We start from the raw sequence: 18,748 nt of genomic DNA on the forward strand, positions 1-18,748 counted from the left end.
TTGTCCAGACGGACTTCTATGAATCTACAGCAATATTAGCTGTTTCAGTGATATGCAAGTCAGTAGCTTTTTGTTGCTGTTGTTGTTTTATTTTCATTGCTGCACATAGCTGTCAACTTTTCCCTTTTGTTGCGAGGAATCCTATTTGGAATAAGGGAATTTCCCTTAAAAAAGGGAAACCTTGACAGCTATGTTGCTGCATTAGAACTGACTTATTCTTTTTAAAGACTCATAAATGATTGTGAAGAGTTACATAGCTAATACCTAATACTGATGAATTGTTTTTTAAAGTTAAAAGCATCAGAAGCTGAAAAGATTGAATGGGAGTTAACTAAATCCCAGCTCCAGGAAACTTTAAGTGAGAACAAAGAAAAAATAAAGAAGTTGGAGACCTATTGGTTAGAAGCGCAAAGTTTATGCAAAACAGTAAATGAACATCTTAAAGAAACTCAGGAACAATATGATGCCCTGGAGAAAAAATACAACAAGGCCAAGAAATTACTCAAAGAGTATCAGCAAAAGTGAGTTCATTGTCATTTTCTTTCAGTTAATCTCATACAGGACATTCCTTGTCATTTCTTGCATGTACTATAAGTTATGCATAATGTCAGTGGTTTACTTTGGATGATGCAGAAAAAATCTAAGAGAGTTTGATTTCAGTACTGAAAACACTCTGAAACATGGAAAGCATAAATAGAGGGAAGTTATCTAAGTTGATGCCACAATGGGAAAATGCATCCTTTACAACATCTATCTCATCATCTGACAGATACTCCATGTAGTTTCTACAGAATATTTAAAAACAAAGTCGCAATACTTTGATAGTGTATCCTTTGCTATTATCTTGGAGGGGCTTTGAGAGACTTTCTGAGGCACCTCAGTTCTCTAATAAACACAGCAGAGAGGTAAATTGGCTAGGATTCAGAGTGTGTAACTCTAAAGGTAAATTTTAAGTAAAAACAAATAAAGAACTTTTAAAGGAACCAGGAGGTCATATGGAACATTTGCTAAGCAACAGAATTAACATTTAAAACAGGGTGGCAGGTGGGAGTAGAATAGAAAACCACAACACATTTTCTCCGTAGACTGGTTAGTCAAATCCTGCAACAGGGTCTCCTGTATGTGCATTCAGAGGCATGCAAGAAAATTAAATCCATCAGGCTGCTTACAATGTGGAATGGGTTTTGGTCTTAAGGAAAAATGGAACTGGTTAGGTTAATAAAAAACAATGAGATTACTTGGAAATGTATTTTGCTGGTAAGAACAGGCCATCTTGGTAAGCGGGAGAGGACAGTGGCAGTAGAAAGAGTAGATGTGGGGCAGGAAGGGAGTGAGTGGGAGAACAAAGAACAAGCAGAAAGAAAGAGGACAAGAAGCTGTGCAATTTCATGGAGATGTTGGTGTTCACTAGTTGTATATAACAACCAGAATAATACTGTGTAAGAGATGAGTTTGTAAAAGTAGAAGACTTAACAATATACTGGTAGTTATTTTTAGTTTTTCAATACATGTTGATAACTAGCTCAACATGATAACTAGCTCCTTCTAAATTGCATAATGTGACTGTTTCTTTCCCCTTCCAGAGAAGTAGAACTCATGAAAAAGGAAGAGGATCATACAAAAATTATTGGAGAGAGAGACCAGGAGCATGTAAATCAGCTGAAAATATTGCAGGAGAAGGTTAGGCAAAGATGACTTAGTAATTACTGGCTTTAAATATGTTAAAAACTGCTTTATTGATTTTTAAATTGCATTGTAACATTTTCAGATTTCAGAGCTTGAAGATAAATTAAAAATATATGAGAGACTCCCATTTATGTTTGGAAATAGCAGTTTATTAGAAACTACAACTCCAAGTCCTGAACAACTTACAGAAAACCTTGAAGTAAAAGATGATGTTCAGGAATTTGAGTCTTCAATAGAGAAATTGGATTTTTCTGGTAAGTAAAAGTAGAAATTCAGCAGCATTTATTTCTTTCATTTCTTAAATATGTGCTATATGTTGTTGCTATGAATTTTACAGTGGAAGATGTCAATCTTGCTAGTAAGTAGAACTGTTAGTTCCTAGGTGAAGCTTCAGTCTGATGAAGCAGGAATAATACTGATTCCCTTTGTATATAAATAGGGCTATTTCAGGGCTTAAAACCTTTACTGCACTTTTACTGCATTAGTGGGAACCTCTAACCCTGAAAACCTTGGATACTTTCCCTGTATTGTTTGATTCCAGCCTGTGTTCGAAACTCCCATTGTTCTAGGCGCATTTTGCGACAGAATTTCATTAGCACGAGTAGTTCCTGAGCTCTGGGCACAGTACTGCACCAAAGATTTCAGATTAAAACTGCAGAGTGGAAGGAAAGGAGGACCTTTTTCTGCCTCCCCACTTCCAGCTACTCTATGAAGACTGGAGAAGATACCCTCTTAAGAATATTAGGGTGGGTGGGGAGGGGAAGGACTACACCGTGTGAAAAATGAGCATAATATTTTAGCTGCAGTTCATTCCTTTTCAGCTTTGTATTCTTGCTATTAAAAAAGTGCACCTAGACCAGGGGTCAGCAAACTTTCAGGAGGGAGCCGGTCCACTGTCCCTCGACCTTGTGGTGGGCCGGACCACCCTCTCCCGAAAGCACCCCACCGCCGCCACTCACACCGCAGCTGCCGACACCGCCTTGTCTTCGGCAGTGTCGTCATTGTCCTCTGCCTTGGCTAGGGGTTCGTGGGGCACAGAACCCAGGCCACTGGCCTGGGCAGCGAAGGCAGCCTCCCTGCCATTGCCTTTTCCTCCCGCTCAGCTCTTGGCCATACACAGCCATCTCAGCGGGAAGGAAGGGGCATCGCCCAGAGGTGTCCATGGCTTTGGATTGGCTGCAGGAGCTTCCTGCAGCGAATCTGAAGCTGTGCCAGTGTTGCCACCCGCCCAGAGGCGTCCACGGCTTCGGATTGGCTGCAGGAGCTTCCTGCAGCCAATCCGAAGCCGTGCCAGTGTCGCGGAAGTCAGTCCTCATGCGACGAGGTCTCTGCTCTGCGCTGGTTTAGTACGGGGGCTGACTTGCAGCAGGGTCTGAAAGGTTCATGGGCCTGATTAACGAGCCCGGTGGGCTGCATCCGGCCCCCGGGCCTTAGTTTGCCAATCCCTGGCCTAGACATTCCATTGTTGCACCCATAACCTAGGTTTAAGGTGCCATTTAGCTCCTAGCTTTCATTTCTCAGTTTCTAACACCGATTCCAGACCATTGGGCACAGGAAACTGCTTGGCAGGCACAACAGATCAACTGACTCTTGGTCTCTGCATGCCCCCTAAACCTTTGCCTGCAAAGGTTTAGGGGGCATGCAGATTTAAAATCAACAGATTTTAAATCACGTAGGCATAGGAAAACATTTCACCTGACAGAATGGTGACTTCAGATGATTGCTGTGAAATGGCCCACAGGGTTTTGGGGGAGGTAACAATTTAGCCTGCTGGCATCAAAAGGTTCACCACAACTGTATTGCTGAGTCTAGTTGTCTTCAGGGTTCCTAACTGAAAGAGTCCCTTCTAAGGAATATGTCTTTTTTAAAAAATGAAATATGTTTCCTCTTTCTAAGGGGAAAACTTGCTTGTAGCTGCTCCAACAGAAAGTGCAATGGTCATCTTAAAAGTCAATCTAAATCTGACCAGGGCAGATCCTTAACTGGAGTTAAGTGATAGGACCACTGGGATATGCATCTCCCAACATCCTGTAATAAAGATCTCCTGATATCCTTACTCATGGTATGCACAGAAGTTGCATACATGAGAAGAACACATATATTTTGTATCCTCAGTGAAGTAATAAATAAGTAGGGATGTAGTATTAGACAACTGTTAGACAACTGTTAAACAACCTGTAAAAGGTGTACAGTACAAGCAAAATTTTTAAGTTCTTCAATATGTACTTTAATACGATCCACTTTGAATTGCCATCTGTTTGCTAATTCAGCAAGGTATGCCTTCTGTTGTAAAACTCAGGTATGGTCCTGACTGTGTACTAACAAAGAACTTAACAAACAACTTATAAAAGGGCATTTTATTGAACCAGCTGCGCTACTGAAAAGGGTGTGCAAGCTTTGGAGTCTGAATTCTGTGTTTCCATTCAATTTATAGAGAGTCAGATTACTTAAGACATTGAATGCAAGCTTATAAAAGAGCACTGACTAATTTTGTTAGGGAGGGAATGGGGAGACAGAGGTTCTGTTGCTGGAATATCATTTTTAAGGTAACTTTGTTTTGTTTTGTTTTGTTTTGTTTTGTTTTGTTTTGTTTTGTTTTGTTTTGTTTTGTTTTGTTTTGTTTTGTTTACAGATTTTGATACTTTTGTTGGGGACACACCAAGGTTAGACACCAGTGCACATAAAGCAAAAGCCCAGCTTGCCTTGAAAGTGAAACGTCAGCCACCTTCTCGGTCAAAGCTGAAAGCATCTCTTGGGGCTGCACAGAAGGAAATAAACTTGCTGGTACAGTATTCACTTTATTGATTCCCCTCCAGATATAATTTAACTTTGTTTAAATGCACTCACTGATGAGATTAATTTTATCATTTACCCAAAACTCCGCTGTACCACCTTTCCGCTCTTAATAAGATGTCCTGCTATGAGCTGGGTTTTTGCTGCACATTTCAGTAAATCTCTCTTCCTGCTGCCACCACAACAAATTTATCTGAAAACTCCACCCCTAACATAGCCAAGTATGAGGCATGTAGTTTAATACAAATAATATATTAAATAAAAAAGTAATGGTTGTATGATTACTTGAAGTACATAAGCATTTGGTACCTTGGACTTAGGCAATTATTAAAACTTTAAATTTAAAAACTCTTATTTCTTAATACATTTTTAGGATGTGGATGATAATGATGATAATACAGAGGAAATAATCCAGAGCAGATCTTCAGAAGTGACAGAGAAGATCATTTCATCACATCAGCAGAGTGATGTAGATCAAAGAGATGATAAGCATGAGCATGCTGAAAGCACTGACAGTTTATTAGAATCAAGTCCATCAACTTCCTTGCACTCTTCTCCAGTATATAAACCAAACACAGAAAATAGTCCTGAAGCAACTCAGCCAGCTTCTAATGATGATACAACTCCAAATTCTCCTTCAGGATGCAGCAGAAATGTCAAGCATAGAGACTCAAAAGGCAAAGGAAGAGTGAACAAAGGTAATTTAGAATTCCTTGCGTTTAAAAATTTTAAGTCCTGAAAAACTGTCGATACACAGAGTGTGGTTCTTGCCTCCTGCTATTAAAAGTTAAACAATTACTGTTTACCCATTCTTGTACATTATGCCTCTAATGTAAGCAACACTGTAAATTTAATATAATATTTAATCTATTTAAATGTAAGAAATTGCACAATCTGTATGCTTCAGTCATTTGATGTCACCTTGCAAAAGCAAAGAGAACAATATATTGTGAAATGTTTGTCAGCACAATACAGTTTCTGTTGTGCTTATCTATAGAAGAGGCTTTCTTTTAAGTTAGGAAGTATATCAGTGTTAGACTTCTTATGTCATTATTTTATTTTACACAGATGACAAACGAAGTGAAGAAAAGACTGAATCAAGTGAAGGTGCCTCTGCGGGCAAGTCCAAAAGGCGTTTCCCAGATTTTGGGTATGACGTGCATGTTTTTAAATGATAGAATGTTTGTTAAAAGTTCCTGTAACTGAACTGCAGTTTTATCATGTGTCAAAAACTAATTTGATGCTAATCTGCATAACTGGCAGCTGGGAATAATTGTGTGCATGATTGTATCAAAATTGAAAATGACACTGGTTTGAAGAATACGCGCAAGTGGAAATAACCGCGCTTCAAACTTCCTTGTTCCTCTGGCATCTCAAAGCTTTAATAATTTGCTTCATGCCATAAGGGTCCTTCAGTGCTTGAGTGACTGATCTTTGGGAATGGCTTTGCCTCAGTCTGCAATCTTAAACACACTTTAATAAGAAATAAATTTAATTTGGGATAGGCACCTTTAGGATCAGACCATACACATTCAGATAAAGAAAGAATGTTCTGTTGCATTATAACAAAATATAAAGGTTATATCTTTTATGGTAGGGCTTTTATGTTTAAAATTTGAGATAATAAATCTAGCTAAATTGCAGTTGGTTCTGTATGAGACCAGCAAGTTACTTTTAAAGTGGAATGCTTTTATTGTTGTTTAACTTTGTGCATCTTTAGAGAAGGATGCTCAGGTTCCCCTCTGTCAGAGTTGAGGGTAAAATTACAGTGTATGTCCATAGCTCAAAACTGAAATAATGATTCATGTGTAGTGACAACTTCACTCTGGAGAAGTCTGGAAATCGTTCCTTTGTATCCCTCTCCTTCGAAACCCAAGACATGAACTCTGGCACATAACAACAGCCACCATTGTAGCACAGAGCAAAGAAGGCACAGATGGGATGGGATGTAAAGTTGTGGGTGTTCAAGACAATTCTTGTTTTGGGGGAAGAGACCATATATATCAACAGCTAAGGATGCACCTATGCGTCTTGAGTTATATTTACTAGGTTATATGATGATGGGTTGCTTCTTTTTTCCTTCAGTGTATATTCTCATAATGGTATATTACAAAATATTTGTTATAATTGATTGCACTGTGAAATACATTTGAAATGTGAACCATATTTCTATTTATAATTGACAATTGGGCTGGTTCAAAGATAGTGGGTCATTTCAGTTTAATTTGATTGCTTGTGGTCAATTGGGGATTGATCTACTTGTTCTCTCATTTACCCCACTTCCCATTACTGCACTTGACTAGTGTGAATTGACAATTGTGTGAAACGTATTGATTTATTTTGCAGTATGCCACAGATATATTGGGACAGATTTGACTTAGCTAATTTGTGCGTTTTATTAAACTACTTTCTTTAATTTCAGGGGCCTAAGAAAATCTGGTGGTAAAGGGAAGAAGCAAGAAAAAGAAAATGCAAGGAGTTCGCTAGACAGCCGGTACTTAAAGAAGCATTTTATGTTCTTAACTATGCATTCCAATCAATTGTGCAATTTGAACAGTCATCTGAATGAATATACATCATTCTCAATTTTATATCGCGTGCATTGTTAGAATGTTGAACCTCAGTTTCAGTCTTTTTGAAAAAGGAAAGTATTCAAAGGCAATCAGATTTACTTTTAAAGTGTTTCATAGCTGGTAACATACTAGTGCCCAGTTTGCAAAAAGATAACATAGCAGGAAAGCTACTTCTGAAATATTTTATACATAGTAATTTAGACCTACTAGTCTGAATAACATTAAATTGCTTTAAACTGTGTGGTGTGTAATGTGTTGTTGTGTACTGATGATGAAAATATGACACTTATGTCATATCTATTTCACATTGTATGGGTTATATGTACAATAGATTGTCAAAGCTCATACATGAAAAATTACATTCTTTCAGGGGCTCTCGAGAATTGCTGGAGGACTCTGTCAACAACTTATCTGCGTCAGATTCAGATTCCCCTATCCCAACTTGTATGCCTTTCTCCTGGTTTGGAGACAGCCATAAAGAGCATAGTTCTAGTAGCACCCTGAGCTTTTCTCAGGGTGGGCATGATGTTGCATTGGAACAGAGCCAGGAGAAGAACAGAAACAAGGTAAATGATGTTTATTTGTATATACTTTGCACATTTAGATTTGATTAATGTTGCTCAGGAGTTAAATGCTGTTACAAGTATCGTAAAAACGAAACATGTGCAAGTTGTTCACCTTAGGAAATAATATGTTATATATGACTAGTGATAGTGCTGACTTATTTTCTCCAGCTTTCCCAATTACGATAAGGCTAGCCTATTAAGAACAATGGGTTGCGATCCAAGCATGCCCTCCCATGAACATAAGGGCTTATTCTGTTCACAGAAAGAATTCTGAACCAAAGGAGCCTTCCACTGGAGGAAATTGTGTAGTGGAAATTCCCTTGTTAAAAAGTTCATCATCATGTTGCTTTCTGAAAAAACTAAAGGCTTTACTGTACACAGATGAAAATAGAAAATCTGCACATTAAAAGACAATGGTTATGGCAAGGCTGTCTGCAGTCACATGATGCTTTTTTCTACTTTGTCCTTGCCACCCATTAAATGTGCATGTTGTTGCATGCTTGATCCTTTCTATATGGTAATAACTTCGACAAAACAAATGTGCTACTCTTCCCATAGTTTTCTTTCGTTTTGTGGACTCCATCTTTGTTTCAGTTTGTTAAATTAATCTACATGTGCATTTCAAGCCATCAGCATCTCATTTTGTATGTTTTGGTCTTGGAAAAGATTTCTATACCTCGGAAGTGTGTACAATCTATGCCAGCAGAAGTTTAACCAACATAAAATACCTTAAGTGTTTTTATGCCTGATTGTGTCCACATAGATTCAATGGTTGAACAGTTTACTCACATAAGCTTGTGAGTTGTCAGATAGGTGAGACAGTGTGATTGTGACTTTAGTTCTTCCCATGCAGGGAAGTGACTCAGGTTGCAATCTTATGCACACTTACCTGGGAGTAAGTTCTGTTGAACTCATCATGCTTACTTCTGACCAGAGGTGGGGAACGTTTTTCATTTCTATGGCCACATTCCCTTGTGAGGAACCTTCTGGATGTCTTATGCTAATGGTGGGTGTGGCCCATAGAGAGAGGTCTGCAGGGCTGAATTTAGCTCCTCTGTCTGACATTCCCCATTCCTGATGTATAGGGTTGTACTGCCAGTCATTTAAAACAAAATGCATGGTGTCTTTGTCCAGAGTTGTCATGCTACAGTTGTAGGTCTGTCTTTAGAACTTTCTGATTCTGTATCTCTAGGCTTTTCAGTTCAACCCAGGGTTGATAACTTGCAACTGCAGTGAGCACAGTAGTGCTTAACTACACTTGAATGTATATGGCTTAAAAAGCACCTTTCTGTGCTTGAGTCTATATCTTTTTGTACTGTTATGAGAGAGTGGTTCATTGTTTTCTGTTTGCATAGATAAGTCTTGCCTGTTATTGCAGACCTCAAAAGCTATGTAAGAATTGTCACCACATGGTACCTATGATAAATACCAGTGATACGTTCAGTTTTATTAAAGTCAGGTTTGTTGTGCTGTGGTTCTCAGTGTGGGAAATGCATGTTTCTAAAGAAATAGGGCCAGGTAGGAAGGATTGCACTTCCCTGATCTAATGAAGGTTAAAGTTTGAAGAAGCATTAAAATATTCATGTGAGCCCTTTGTTCCCCAGGAAATCTTCTCCTGCCTCCTATTTTGTTGGACTTTGTTACCCTTATATTTTTGTGCCTTTGAGTGAAGGAAACTAACTACACCAGCTATAGGGCAGGCACAGCAGTGGAGCGTATGCCTGCGCTACCTGTGGCAGGTTGCAGAACATGCCCCCAAGGAGGGCGGAGGGCGCCCTCCAGTGTGCCAGAGTACAAGGTTGGAGAGAGGTGGGGAGCTCCTGCCTATTCTCATCCTGCTTTCCGCTGCTGGGTCAGGCCCAACCTGGCAGCAGAGCTGCGATGGCCAAGAATTGGCTGAGGAGAGCAGGAGGCAGCTTTGCCGCCCTCTATCTCCCTGCTGTCTGCCACCGGGTCAAGCCTGACCCAGCGGCTGAGGCGGAGCTACTGCAGCCAGGCGCAAGGCGCCTGGCCGCCTAGGAGGGTGGACAGCAGCTTTACTGCTGCCTCTCCTCCTCTCTGCCGGCAGGACAGACCTGACCTGGTGACATACCCACTGTGGCCAGGCATGCCTTGCCGCGGCCGAGCAGTGCTGCTCTCCACTGCCGCGTCAGAAGTGACCCGGTGGCCGAGCTGTTGCCACCAGGCACGAGGTATGCCGCAGCCAAGGAGGGTGGGCAGCAGCACTGCCGCCCACTCACCTGCTCTCCTCCCCAGGTCAGGCCTAACCCAGGGGACAGAACTGTAACAGGCACAAACGCTACAGCCAAGGCTCAGTTCCTTCTGGCGCAGAGCCAGGCTCCGATGAAGGAGCTGTGGGGGCGCCTTTTTGGGCCCCCTCTCAAAATTGCATCTGGGGCCATTGCACCTCTGGGCGGGCATAGTTTTTCTCGCTTCTCGTGGGCTTGTTGGGAGTGGGATGGTTTTGAATCCAAGGCCTCCTTGATCCATCACAATGTAGCCCTATTCTTTTCCTATCACCATTGGCCTCCAGTAGATCTTCAGGATCCAGTGGTCCCCCTATCTGGGAATTTAGGATTGCTCTCTAAGGGGCATAATTACTACTAAAATACCCGGTCCTTCAATTTTCTTGTTCCATCTTTGCCTCCATGAAATCTCATAACCATAACCATACATATGTGTAACAGACAGCTGGCAGGATAGAAATACACGTTACTGTTGATTTTGGTGCTTCATTCCAGCCACCCCTCAGCCTGTGTTATTTTGGACTAGCTATTATCCCCTCCCATATGAGACAGGAACAGGACTCAGCCAATGCCTGTTGGGCTGTTGAATACTATTACTTAATGCATTTATATCCTGCCTTTCTTCCAAATTGGGATTCAGGGCGGCGAGTATCTGAGAGGGTGGCAGATTAACGAAGCCTGCTTTAGGGGAGGGGGAGTCAGCAAGGGTGCAGCAGGCAAGTGTCAGTCCTGGGGGGGGGGGATGACCCTCTGCATCTGCTTGACCATTGTGGGTGCTGATGTAGGGCCTGCTTGCTCTAAATGGGGCAGGTGGTGCAAGGACAGTAGCAAAAAGATACGTTATCATGGCAGGAAGCCATACTGCTTCCTGTTTTTCTTACTATGCCTGCAACTTGAAAGGAGGGATGGAACATTTGGAAGCAGAGTCGTTTGTGCTCCTCAAGACCAGGAGCTGCCCATGGTGCAGGTCTTGGTTCCAGTCTCTGATAATCAGAAAACTAAGGTCAAAGTGTAATCCCTCCCTAGCCCCCATTAAGGGAATGAATTTACGACTAACCCTATTCATTCCTGACTAACCCTGTGTTGAAAATAGCTACCACAACTCTCTGAATATTTCTGTAGATCAGATGATGAGCCCAATATGTGTGTATTGTGAATTGGGAGAGAGTTATGATGAATGTAGATAAGCTTAGTTCAGAGTTACTGGAAATAAATGATTAGTTATTTTTACTTTTTTAAAAATAAGACACTGTGCCTCCTTGTGATTTATTGTTCCAAGGGGGAAGTTAACAACACATTATTTTCACTTGTTTGCAGAGTAGAATTGTCATAGATGATTCATACGATAGCAAGCCAAGTTGTGATCTGTCAGGGTTAGTGACAGAACCAAATCTTTCAGGGCGTTCACACACTTTAACCTTCTCTTCAAACGAGGTGAGTTTCAGTGTGTCTGTGTATTGTTGATATCATAGTTCAGACTATATTATGCAATTTAAGTTTGTCTCTAATGAAAAGAGTAGGTTATCATCATTGCACCTTAATATTTTTATAAGCCCACATTGAAAAATGTACCTAGGAGATAAAAAGTATTTTGCTTGTTATCAGTTTTGGGTTTGATATTTTATCACACTGAGCTACTTTGCATGTAACTGAAGCCAAACCAGGACTGAATGTGCATCTGCTCTGCTCTTGCATTGCAAGAAAAAAAAACCACTTTAATTACATTCCTAACATTATAAGACAGCTAATTGATTAATAGTACCATCAACCAATGCAGTTTGCTTTCTATGCTTCTGCTATTTGTGTGAATGGCATGCATCAGTACTTCTAACAGAATACACATTGTCTTCCTCATTTCAGTCTTTTGGCTGTAGAGCTTAATTCTTGCTGCGTTATTTTTGAAATATTTTTAGATCATTAGAAAGCCAAACATTTTTTGAATTTCCTAAATTGGATCTTTCAAAACTTTGCAGACTTCAGTGAGGAAGGTTTTGTGGTGCCAGCTAAGTTCAGCCTTCAGTATGGAGTTTCACAGCTCCTCATGTAGCATCTGGGCATTTAGCCCTATAGGTACTCTACTCTTACGAATAGCTTTTCCTTGAACAGTTTTGTGTCTATACACTATATGTTGACCTTTCACTTCTCTTTCAAATTACTCCGTAATTCAGGTTAGATGGATACTGTTCCGACTCTCTTCCAGTTGTCTTGAGGATTTTGCACTCTCAGCACAGTAGGGCCAGATTTCATTCTTCATTTTCTCTCTCTGCATCAACTGGGACTTTCAGAGACTGACCTTTACTTGATTTCTAGAAATGGAACTTGCATATCTCTACAAGGATGGAGATAGCGTCCTTTCAGTAACACAAGTTAATGTTTTTGAGTAAATATTAGATACTTGCTCGTGCTAAATATGGCTTTACAAGAGTAGCTGACAAGCCTGGCATTGTGAAACAGGCTCGGAAGAAGTATTCTGTGTTCACGGACATCACTTGCTAATTCCTTGTTTTTATATTATAACTTGGAAAGTTATTTTGCTTTTAAATTTGAACAACAAGTGGCTCTTGCATTCGTGATCCCTGCTGCTTTCAGGTGGTCCTTGCATCTACATTGAAAGTAAAATAAATGCTAAAGAGCTGAGGTGGGGAGGCTGTGTGAAGTTTGCATGCTGTAGCAAAGAGTAGTTCCCTTTCCAGTTAAATTTCTCAAATTTAACTGAAAAAGTGCCTTGCATCTTTAGCACTGTAAGGTGCTATGATGGAAACTTGTAAGAAACCTGTTTGCCCCCATACGCATGCATAGTTTGATCTAGAGCAATGCAGCAGTTAGTTCATAAACCATTGCTATCATCTAAAGAAATAAGCAGTAAACCAATAAAAAAATGAGCTGCAAGTACAATAACAAAAGTAGGGATCACATACTACATTTTTACAAGCATATAGAAAGCAACCCTGAGTTAGTGGTGCAAATGCCATTGCTGAATTTTAACAAAAAAATTGTATTATCAGTACTTCATTTTTTTAAAGTTCAATGAAGATGCATAATCAGCATGGTTAGTCTTTAAGTATTGTGATCCTTTTCTTTTCGGCATAGGATGAAATAAAGAGTTTTTAGTATTTGTCTTGAGTAAGAAAGAAAAACTTCCTCTTCAACCAAAGACTGTATGATAGCTTTAGAAAAATTGAAAAATAGTTTTTGTTTCTAGCCTTGGTAGGTCAGAAGTATGTCCTTTGTCCCCTTAGCTACAGACTCCTAATAAAAGTTGGGGAACCAAAGAAACCGTGGCACTCGTGTACAAAATGAATATACAGTAATACATAATAGTTTTGTATTTTTCCGCTAATGACACATCTAGACCGAGGTGGTATTTTAAGTGATAAGTTGTAAAAACTGACTCACTATCTCCATAAAATGAATTCAGCAATAGAGACCTACCCAACAGATAAAAAGAGTGTTTTGTTCCCTTCTCTCTAGCATGTAGTGTTCACTCTGATGTGGACTTTCACCAGGAGTTCATTTGCTTTGGCCTAGTTTCCATTTCAAGGGCATTTGTGATGTATGTACGGAAACAGTATAATATAGGTGGACTTTATGTGGCACAAACAGAGAGAGTGGTACGCAACCAAGTTTTACTTAAAGCAGGCCCATTGAAATAAATGAACATGACTAAGTGAGGGCCATTAATTTATGTAGATCTACTCTGAGTAAAACTTACCACCTAGAGTGCTGCACCTAGAAGACCAGAAACTGTATGATCCTTTACAATAATTTAAAACTCTCTTTTGGACATTCGGTCAGTGATACCATAAAACGAGTGAATTTGAGAATACCTGTAAGTTATCGAGCAAGGTCTGAAAATCCTATATCTCACGAACCTGGACATTTACACTTGGTTCAGCGAGTCCACTGTTCATAAAGGTATTTACAATGAGCGATCTTTAAATTACTGTGCATTGATATATGTGTTCAGGCACTTTGCACTATGGGAATTAAATAATAAAACAAACTGAAATATTGGAGACCAGCTATGCACTCAACAATTCAAAGTCTTGAATGTTTATATTTTATATATATATCTCAGAAATGCAGTATTTTTTATTTTTAAAAGCAGTAAGTTAAATTACTATGTACCTAAGTAAAAGCTGATTTGCTTTCTTAGACTTCCGATGATGAACCATCAACTACAGGGAAACAAAACCAATGGCACAGTCGGCCCATTTCTGAATGGACAACGCAACAGGTGTGCCATTGGCTAATGGGAATGAATATGGAGCAGTACATTGCGGAATTCACAGCCAAGTGTATAGATGGACAGCAGTTAATGCTGCTTGACAGTGACAAGTTGAAGGTAAGCTTGTATACCTGCTGTCTTATGCCAAGCCAAAACTATGCACTGAAAATCTGAACACTTAACAATATAAGTACAAAAAGGTAAAGGACCCCCGACAGTTAAGTCCAGTTGCAGACGACTCTGGGGTTGCGGTGCTCATCTCACTTTACAGGCCGAGGGAGCTGGCATTTGTCCACAGACAGTTTTTCCGGGTCATGTGGCCAGCATGACTAAGCTGCTTCTGGCGAAACCAAAGCAGCGCACGGAAACACCGTTTACCTTCCCACTGGAGCGGTACCTATTTATCTACTTGCACTTTGACGTGCTTTCAAACTGCTAGGTTGCTGGGAACTGCAGGAGCTGGGACCGAGCAACGGGAGCTCACCCCATCACGGGAATTTGAACCGCCAACCTTCTGATCGGCACACCCAAGAGGCTTAGTGGTTTAGGCCACAGCACCACCCACGTCCCTAATTAAGTCCTTAATACCACTTCCCTAATATACTTATAAGTACAGTATAGTGTTATGTTATGTGTTGATAATTTAGGGGTTGGCTTCCTTCCTTCAATTCCTTGTTACATAAAATAGATTCATTTTAATAGGGGTTTTTGTTGTTGATTTTGGACACACATTTTTAACGTATCCTAAGTTAATGCATTAAGCTTTGATTGTATGAAATGTTAGTATGTTAAAAAGTAGTCAAAAAGGTTTTCTTGGCTTATCAAATGTTGCCATCTGCTGATAAAAAACTATACTGCACCATGCTAAAAGAATGTTACTAGCTTCTCATATGCTATGGTAGCGCATCTGTTTGGCCTTCCTTTAGGGACCTCACAGCAGTCCCATAAAGTAATGTAACCCTATTTGAGTATGTGGAACGTTGTATTTCTTTAGACCCTAACTATAGGGTGCTACTCTATTGGGACACGGGTGGTGCTGTGGTCCAAACCACAGAGTTTCTTGGGTCAGTAGTTTGAATCCATGTGATGGAGTGAGCTCCTGTTGCTTTGTCCCAGCTTCTGCTAACTTAGCAGTTCCAAAAGCATACCAGTGCAAGTAGATACATAGGTACCACTGCCGCAGGAAGGCAAATGGTGTTTCTGTGTGTACTCTGGCACTTGTCATGGCCCTCCTTGCGCCAGAAGCGGTTTGGTCATGCTGGCCACATGACCCGGAAAGCTGTCTGTGGACAAACACCAGCTCCCTCAGCCTGAAAAGCAACATGAGCGCTGCACCCCCTAGTCACCTTTGACTGGACTTAACCGTCCAGGGGTTCTTTTTTATAGGGTGCTGCCATAAGATTGAGGGACGCGGGTGGTGTCGTGGTGTAAACCACTGAGCTTTGGGCTTGCCGATCGGAAGGTCGGCTGTTCGAATCCCTGCGACGGGGTGAGTTCCATTGTTTTGTCTCAGTTCCTGCCAACCTAGCAGTTCAAAAGCACGTCAAAGTGCAAGTAGATAAATAGGTACTGCTCTGGCGGGAAGGTAAACAGCGTTTCCATGCACTGCTCTGGTTTCGCCAGAAGCAGCTTACTCATGCTGGCCACATGATCCGGAAAAACCATCTGCAGACAAACTCTGGCTCCCTCGGCCAGTAAAGCGAGATGAGCACCGAAACCCCAGAGTTGTTCACGTCTGGGCTTAACTGTCAGGGGTCCTTTACCTTTACCTTTTTACCATAAGGTTATTTTTGAAGAGAGTGGTGCCAGTCCAAAGAAGTTGCTCTGGAGCCCAGCAAAATTAATAAGTTTTAAGGTAGCTGCAACCAACTTGCCCTCTTACTACCAGTATCTCAGCACTGTGGATGCAAATGGCCACTGGACCATGCCTGAGTAGGTAAACTTTAGTATGATCTGGCCTGGATACAGATAACTACTGATAGCAATTTTCATGGCTATTGAAGCATTCCCTTCATCTTTTGAAGCCCAATGAATTGTTGTTGAACAGTCCAGTTCACACTAATCTTTACTCGCATGATCATGGGTATACTCATGAAGACATTTTATGACTGTTAGTGAATATGAGGGAAATGTGTGGATTCGCCCCTTAAGGTTGGTTCTTCCAACTATGTATTTAGGAGTCAAGGAAATTTAAGTATTTCACATTAAGCTGTCCCAGGTTTGTACTACTTGCAAACCATTCTTGTCTGCGCTAAGATGCTTTTTGTTCTGACTACGACATCTTTCTTCAGCTTGTTTAAATCATTTGTATTCCTTCATTAGATTTGCTGAATTTTGTAAATTGCAAAAATATTTAGTTTGGATGCTGTTTTCATTGTAATGATAATTAATGGTTGTGAATACTGCTGAAAATGTTTTGTTTTTTTAAAGGAAAAAACAACAACAACCCAAAACTCATGCAACAACAATGCACATTGTTTATGCTGCAAATATTTCTACTTTGTAGAATATAATGAAATGTGGTTTTTTCTATGAAAGGCCCTGGGAGTATCCAGTCAAAATGACCGATCAACAATAAAGAAGAAAATTAAAGATATTAAGAAAGCACAAGAGAAGCTGGAGAAACAGAAAGAGAAGTTTCAAAAGAAAGAGAAAGAAGTCCGGAGAACTGGCAGAGTGGTGGCCACCGTAGAATCAAGCTGCTAAAATTCTTTAAAATATCCTATGCAACTACTTAATCTGGTGTAGTCACAAGGGCTAGTGGAACTATGCCAAGGTAATGTTTCAATATCTTTATTTTTATCAGACTCCCTTCAGCTTGAAGAAGTGTCACAATTGTATATTACTGTATAATTATGAATGGGGGAGGTGGGAAGTGATAGCTTTTACAATATAGGTTTTTTAATCTCCCATTTCTACAGTCCTTCCCTGTTTATATGATTCATCAAATGAAATATTTTCCATTTTTTAAATTTAGATTGTTAACTTGTACTAATGAACAGTAAATTAACTTTGCATTAAGTAATGTGTATATATGTATTACTTATTCTAGGTCCCTGAAGTGTCTATCAGAAGTATATACAGTTTTGATGAATAGGATGTGAACATAAATTGCAGTATAATGTTGGGTGGTATCTGGTATAGAGAGACAGTATCAGGTCATTATGTTCTGTTGAAGAGAAGTTTGTTGCCACTAGTGTTGTATAGAGGAAAAATTAAGTTTAAAAAATAATAGAAAATTAATTTAATCGTATTTTGACTTAATGATGTGTTTAAAATCCTGTATTTTCCAGAGTTCATTTTAAATTCAAAATGTATTGTAGTAATATAATTCATGACTTGCATCTTGGCTTTCTTATTTTCTAAAATAAGATAACACTAAGTTTCTAAGCTGAGTATGTTGAAGCAGGATTTCAAAGTTTATTGATCTATTTTATACACTTTTGTATGGACTATGGGGTTTTATAATCCATGTAAGATCAAATTGTAATACATGCATTACACTTTCCTACTCAAGATACTGAGGACCAAAAATATATTTTTAACTAAACTTTCAATGCTATTGGTCTTCCTAATACCAGAATGGGAATAGCCGGAGGAGGTATGAATTGAAGCACTGGGTTTCTGCAGTGTGTATAATTACACTGTAGACTATGAGATGTCTTCCTGTTCATGAGTTGCATTTGTTTTCCAGAATAGTGTCAAACACAATTGCCATGTGCTGTTGGGTAACACATAATCTGTTGTAGGAAAAAATACACTACATTGGAGTGGCACTTTTGAGAAATGAAATAAATTTCATTCAAAAAAGAACTTGTATTTTGAAATTCTTACTATTATGACTTTCATGTGCATGAATTAGTAACATGCTCCCATCTAATGAAATGATTATTTTGTAAGAAAACATTGAAAACTGCCAATTGTAAATTAAGACTACAGTAAATGAAATGCACATTTTGAGCATTTTCAAAATAAAAGTTTTAAGATTTTAATGGCATAGTACTATTATCTTGGATTCAAGAAACCAAGAATAGGAGAAAATGTGTATTGGTATTATTGCATGAATAAGAGACAGGGTTTTAGTCATCCAGGTTTGACTCAGAGTAGACCTGCTGGAATTAATGAACCCAAGTTCATCATGTCTTATTTCCGTGGGCTTACTTGGGAGTATAACTAACATTGGATACAAGCGGGCTAGAGTATTGAGAACTTGTGCAATGAAAAAATGTCTCTAGATTGGGAGTCACTTTCCTCCCAGTGCTGTTTCCATCACGTAACTCAAGTGTATACTTGATTCTGACCAAATTAAGCCTCCTAAGAGGTTTTTGCTCTAGGCTTAGTTTGCTCAGAACTGAGTATACACTTCCAGTGTTAATGCTTAAATACAGTACTTCTGGTAAATGAACTATCATAGCCACTAGAGAGCTGCGAAAATTTGTGTCCAGGCTCTTCTACCCATGTACTATCTGAAACCAAAGGAGCATATTGGTTGCCAGATGTGAATCCCCCCCCCCAGCTTTCCTACCCCACTACTATGGAAGAGTACCTTTTCCCATTGTATGTAAGGAAGATAGTTGTCAAGGTGAGCCTGTCTGGCAGTCCATAGATGGAACACACCTGAAGACTATGGCAGCAGAGGACTTGTGGGCCGCTAGA

At 39.8% G+C, this 18,748-nt stretch overlaps 1 protein-coding gene across 2 annotated transcripts in view; it reads left to right on the forward strand.

The window, feature by feature from the left end:
• Positions 1-17,905, forward strand: part of LOC309338907 (neurabin-1-like) — a 39,033-nt gene extending 21,128 nt beyond the window's left edge. The window contains exons 9-19 of one of the 2 annotated variants that reach the window (XM_081856423.1): positions 292-521; positions 1,584-1,680; positions 1,769-1,940; positions 4,319-4,470; positions 4,853-5,177; positions 5,548-5,629; positions 6,902-6,973; positions 7,423-7,618; positions 11,182-11,298; positions 14,021-14,209; positions 16,631-17,905. In XM_081856423.1, the coding sequence (XP_081712549.1) occupies positions 292-521; positions 1,584-1,680; positions 1,769-1,940; positions 4,319-4,470; positions 4,853-5,177; positions 5,548-5,629; positions 6,902-6,973; positions 7,423-7,618; positions 11,182-11,298; positions 14,021-14,209; positions 16,631-16,798 (1,800 nt within the window). In that variant the 3' untranslated portion in view covers positions 16,799-17,905. The remainder of the gene's footprint in view (positions 1-291; positions 522-1,583; positions 1,681-1,768; positions 1,941-4,318; positions 4,471-4,852; positions 5,178-5,547; positions 5,630-6,901; positions 6,974-7,422; positions 7,619-11,181; positions 11,299-14,020; positions 14,210-16,630) is intronic. The other variant, XM_081856424.1, reaches the window with a different exon arrangement.
• Positions 17,906-18,748: the final 843 nt, after the last annotated feature.

This window comes from Podarcis erhardii (genome assembly GCF_964252035.2).
Source record: "Podarcis erhardii genome assembly, chromosome: 1".
Lineage (NCBI taxonomy): Eukaryota > Metazoa > Chordata > Lepidosauria > Squamata > Lacertidae > Podarcis > Podarcis erhardii.